The following is a 5211-nucleotide window of genomic DNA, read 5'->3' on the forward strand; positions in this document are numbered from 1 at the left end:
CTCTTTGGATTTGAGACTTTAGTCTTTGCAACTTTACAGATCTTCTTTATGCACCAAGAGCTTGTAACACTCCAAAGAGAAAGGAAAAATTGAAATCGCATCATATGACCCCTTTAAGGTCTGTTGAAGTCTGTTCTTATTCTGTGTAGTGGTCAGTTCATACCAGTGAGAAATTAACTCTTTCATTAAGCAGAAAAGTTTGACATGAATTCTTCGGGGGCGTTATTTATATATTTTTCTGAATTTATTAGATTGTGAACACCTTATTAGATGTGAATGTGGACTTTGTTATTATTATTATAATTTTTTTGCCATATTACTGCATTTAAGCGGCAATGCTTGACATCTTACATTTTCCGGGGCATTTATCCTTTTTTTTTTTTTTAATATTAGTTGAGGATGTGGGCTTAATTTTATGATTTTTTTTTTTTTGCCAGATTATTGCATTTAATCAATTTCAGTAAGAATAAGACACTATAGGCTGTTACCAATCAAATGATATCCAACAAAATCCTTTTTTCCACAGAAGATGTCTTTAGCAGTGTGTAGATGTATTTGAACTGCAATTGCATAATACTGAGATTTGCTTTAAATATTTTGAATATTGAAATATAATTTTATTTTAAATATGAATTTAAATATGAAACTGACACTTAATGAGTCATAGAAGCATTCATTCAACAGCTGATTCGTTGAGAATCTAAGCAGATGACTGTTTTTGTGAATAGATCATTGATTTGTTCAAAAACGTTACGTTCAGGAAACAACGGTTATGTTGCAGTTTTTAGAACCATTTTTGATGACCGTATCTAAAATATAGTTCACAATATTAACTTACTGATTTTATGCAACAGGGCAATAAACATCACATTTGCAGTCATGCTTATATTAAAATGGCACTCTTGGTCATGTAATAAAAAACGAGGTAAACTCATAAGGGGCATGTTTGACCTCTTTTTTGAGTGTGGGCTCATTTGAACTGCTTTCTGCTGGGCCACATCATGAGTGAAAGCCTGATTTCTTAAGGTGTATTTTTGTTGCAAAGTGAGCGATTATTTTTGGTAGTATCAGCCTCCACATCGTTAAAACAATATGAATATCATAGATGTGACTTTACATATCCCTACATGCTATCCTTTTTCGAACTGCCTTGGTTTTTCCTTATGAAGAGCCCAAAAAATGACAATCTCATAATTTGCTGCATGATACCATGTCACTAGTACTGCATTAGTCCCTTATTTCATGTGCTTGTTCACTCTGTTCTCAGGTCTCTGCTTTGGATCAGGAGATTATTGAGGTTGATCCAGATACAAAGGAAATGCTGAAGACTTTCGTAAGTTGGTTTGACTGTAGTTTGTGTAGATGAACTGCAAAAACTTAATCCTATGTGCTGCAACGGCTATATTTTACATAACTTAACCCATTCTTTCTCTCATTGCAGGACTTCGGCAACATCTCCAACTTGCAGGTCACCCAGCCAAGTATTGGAATGAACTTTAAAACACCCAGAGGAGTCTAGAGGTGTAATTTATCAGAAGTCAATAAAGACTGCAAAAAAAAGAGAACATCCTTGTGTTTGAACAAGTTCTTTTTGATCATCTGGATGATCATTATTCTCCTGACGTCACTCATAACACTAGATCTGACTTGTTCAAGTTGTAATACAAAGCAGTTACACCCAGTTAAAGCAAGCTTTAACTAGATTGCACATAAGGGTTTCTGAAATGTTAATAGTAACGGCAGTCTAAAAACAGATATACAACTGATTCCGATTTGAAAATGTGAAAGACACATGTTGAATACTTAACCGATGTCAGGTGTCTATTCTATGAAAACCAGCTTTCTGTAGTAATGGAAAAATAAAATGGAAACGGGTTTCGTACATTTCCAATTATGCTCGATTTTAGTGGTTTCTAACCAATGTTTGGAGAATTACGGTTAAAGGTCCTTATTCAGCCATCATGACTGACCAGAAAAGTGAGGTATTTTAAATGCTGAGGGAGTCCTGAGAAACATCAGTTCAAAATATTTAAAGTGCATGCAAGTAAATAAGAACCAAAGGCAGTGTTTTTAGTATTTTTTTTAAAAAGCCACCGAGTATTTCTAGAGACAGCAAGATGATCTTTGTACAGAAATAAGCAACAACAGAATTCTGCATATGCAACACAGTAAAACCTGCCGCTCAAATATTATTTCGGAGGCAAAAGAACAAATAAGACCAGCTGCCTATGCTAAACTATGACACTACATTACACAAATAGAGCTTTATATTCAAAACACAGGATATGTAAAAATGTTTTTTTTTTCTTTTCTTGAAATTGTTGAAAAAGTGCAATAAAGGTTCGACTGTCTACAACTTGATAGGTTATCCCAAATAGGTCATTGTTTTTGTTCTACCAAGCTTTTTAACATGTTCCTATAGTTACCCAGAATTTCTTACAGTCAGAATGACATTCAAGAAAATGTTTGAGACATTAAATTCATAAAACAAAATTCTGATTGCTGTTACATATTTTCTTTGGGTAAAAGTACAGATCAAAACCATATCCAGCAGGGGAGGAATAGTTGGGTTTTTTGCCTCGCACATTGAAATTCTATACAAGTACTTCATATGAAACAAATACAAGAAATATAATGGAAAATAAAAGATGAACACTGGGGGTTCTGTAGAAAAGTGTGTTGCATTAAGTGCCAAGCATGTGGTCCGTAAAATCTCACAGTGAATGTTGTCATTCATTCTTTGAGTTTGTGTAAGCTCTGATACAAGAATTTAGACCAATGCAGCAAGAGGAAATAAACCATATAAAGCACTTTCCAATGTACCAAATTTGTTCAGTTAGCAGTTACATGTGTGCAACCTGAAGTTTTGAGTTTCAGCACCAAGTCTTGACAGCATGCGTGATGGAGGTCTACGTTCTCGTACCACCGGACTGAGTGACCAGTAACAGTTCAGCATTCCAGAATAAATATCACAGTGTCGTGTGATAAACATTTTGAAAATATTTCCCAGTTGTACTGATTTCTGCCATTCCACACTAATTCAATAAGGCATATCTGACGGGAACTCCCATTTAAAACAGGCTTAATGTAGAAGGGGGACGTGACGTTGCAGACTGCAAAAATCCATTCTAATGGCAAATGAAAAAGCAGCATGTCTCGGACTAAATGGAAACATTGCTGTGGTGATGAAATGAGTCCATTTTAAACGTATATACAAACAGATAAGTGTATATGCATATAAAACAATACAAAACATGTTTAAGAAAATAAGACATGGCACATTATATGACATACAAAAGAGAAAAAGACAATCAAAATGCTTAATACAAAATGAGTTGCAGAAATAAAAATTGATGTCCAACGTTCAGCTCACTGAAACGGGGGCAATATATATAGATACAAAAACATACAAAGAAAAGACACAAATGAAACACTAAATTGTGCCTTACAAGCACCAACACGTACACCAGCGTAATGTCGTTTTCCTTTTTTCGTAGGATAATAAAACGGTGTCTTTTCAAACGGTCTCCGCTGAAACATAAGGAAACGTTTTAGGATGCTGAGAGGATATGTCCTTTCTCAGAATGTCCATTGTCCTCATTTGATGGGTTTCTCCTTCCTGAGAGAAAGCAAGGTATGCCAAACATTAGTATTTTTTTTCCTATCTCACACTCTTCTCTCTCCATTTAGCGAATGATTGAGAACTCCTCCATGCTGTACAGGACGTCCTCCCCGTGACGGGTGAGGTCTAGTGTTATTGTGAGGATTGTGCTCAGGCTGTCGTGATGGCGTTTAGGTCCTTCATTAAGCCCTCCAGATGGGCCATTTCCTCCGTCAACTCGTCCGTCTCATAATTCTGAGGGAGATGAAGAAGGTTACTGCGGGGGGTGGGGTTGGGGTGAGCTGGGGTTTGGGGAATTGGGTTTATGAGGGGATGGTCAATGGTACTGCAAAAGAAAAGCAGGAAATCAAATAGCACAGCCACAATGGATGAAGGGGTACGGTAGTATTGGGCATTTTGCAGGATAAACGAGAACCGATCAGCAGTTTTAAATCATTTTTAAAAAATTGCAAAATTGCAATAATTAATTGTAATAAGCAGGCAATAAATACAGCCGTTAAAAGGGAGAAGCAGGTAAAGGTTTGAGAGAGAAGAAAAAGATGTAAAACATTTTATTATTAGCTTTTTATCAATTTAAATATATTCAATATGTAACAGTATACTCGATATGTAACAGTATCCCTAGAAAAACATAGTATGTAACAGTGCATGACATTGCTGTAGCTCAAACAGCAGAGCATGGCACCAGCAACGCCAAGATCATAGGGCTGATGTATAATGATAAAATGTATACCTTGAATTCAATGCCAAATGTTGTAAAAAGGTAATTCTACTAAGCAGTTCATTGTCATGTCCCTATCATAATAAATTAGATAAAACACATTTTTGGAGCAGATGGCTGACTGGTTCCTTACTGTTTTTCTGTTATATGCTGTACTGTAGATACATTTTATTGCCACTGTATAAATAATTAAACTACATTTAATATTGTTAAAGCTCCTAGACTTGACCAAAAATACATATAACACAAGCATTTTGTTTTGCATGTTACAGAGTTCTAATTACTGCATAACAGAAATGACTCAAATGTGCATGGTTATGTTGTAAGAGTCATAATGTACAGAGAAAAAGTAATACGGAACATTATAGGAACTAAAGTACTCACGCTCCCTGCATCTTCATGCAGTCTGCTACTTTCCGAGACATCCGGTGCACTTGGAACTATGACAGGCATAGGAGTTCTCGTCCTTCCCAACGTACCGATAGAGGCTGTTTTAACTGAGTGAGGCCCTAAAACAAATCGCACAAGTCAGTGTCTGTCCTTTTTGTAAATTTGTACTATTCATGATAAGGATGCACAAACCATGAAATCCTTTTTAGAGCATTTGGAGTGCGACAACTAGATCCAAGATACTGGAATAAATTAGTTTTCTATTTAAAAGACAGAATCTTTTCCATTTGTCTTCCTCTTCAGCCACTCTAAGGGGGGGAAGTCGTGGGGGAAGTCAGGGGGACTTCCAGTCATGGAAGTCGTGGCCTAATGGTTAGAGAGTCGGACTCTTAACCCAAAGGTTGCGGGTTCGAGTCTCGTACCGGCAAGGATTGTAGGTGGGGGGGGGGAACGGACAGCGCTCTCTCCCACCTTCAAT

At 36.5% G+C, this 5211-nt stretch overlaps 2 protein-coding genes across 2 annotated transcripts in view; one reads left to right on the plus strand and one right to left on the minus strand.

Annotated features, from left to right (window-relative positions):
• The window catches only part of LOC107748264 (40S ribosomal protein S17-like), a 12512-nt gene extending 10947 nt beyond the window's left edge, over positions 1-1565 (plus strand). Inside the window, exons 4-5 of the mRNA XM_016562993.1 lie at positions 1268-1333; positions 1442-1565. Of these exons, the coding sequence (XP_016418479.1) occupies positions 1268-1333; positions 1442-1519 (144 nt within the window). The 3' untranslated portion in view covers positions 1520-1565. The remainder of the gene's footprint in view (positions 1-1267; positions 1334-1441) is intronic.
• A 611-nt stretch (positions 1566-2176) lies between these two features.
• neo1a (neogenin 1a) overlaps positions 2177-5211 on the minus strand; it is a 156239-nt gene continuing 153204 nt past the window's right edge. The window contains exons 26-27 of the mRNA XM_016563001.1: positions 4728-4852; positions 2177-3856 (exon numbers count right to left, since the gene is read on the minus strand). Coding sequence (XP_016418487.1) covers positions 3773-3856; positions 4728-4852 — 209 coding nt within the window. The 3' untranslated portion in view covers positions 2177-3772. The remainder of the gene's footprint in view (positions 3857-4727; positions 4853-5211) is intronic.

This window comes from Sinocyclocheilus rhinocerous, unplaced genomic scaffold (assembly GCF_001515625.1).
Source record: "Sinocyclocheilus rhinocerous isolate Xijiao unplaced genomic scaffold, SAMN03320098_v1.1 scaffold830, whole genome shotgun sequence".
Lineage (NCBI taxonomy): Eukaryota > Metazoa > Chordata > Actinopteri > Cypriniformes > Cyprinidae > Sinocyclocheilus > Sinocyclocheilus rhinocerous.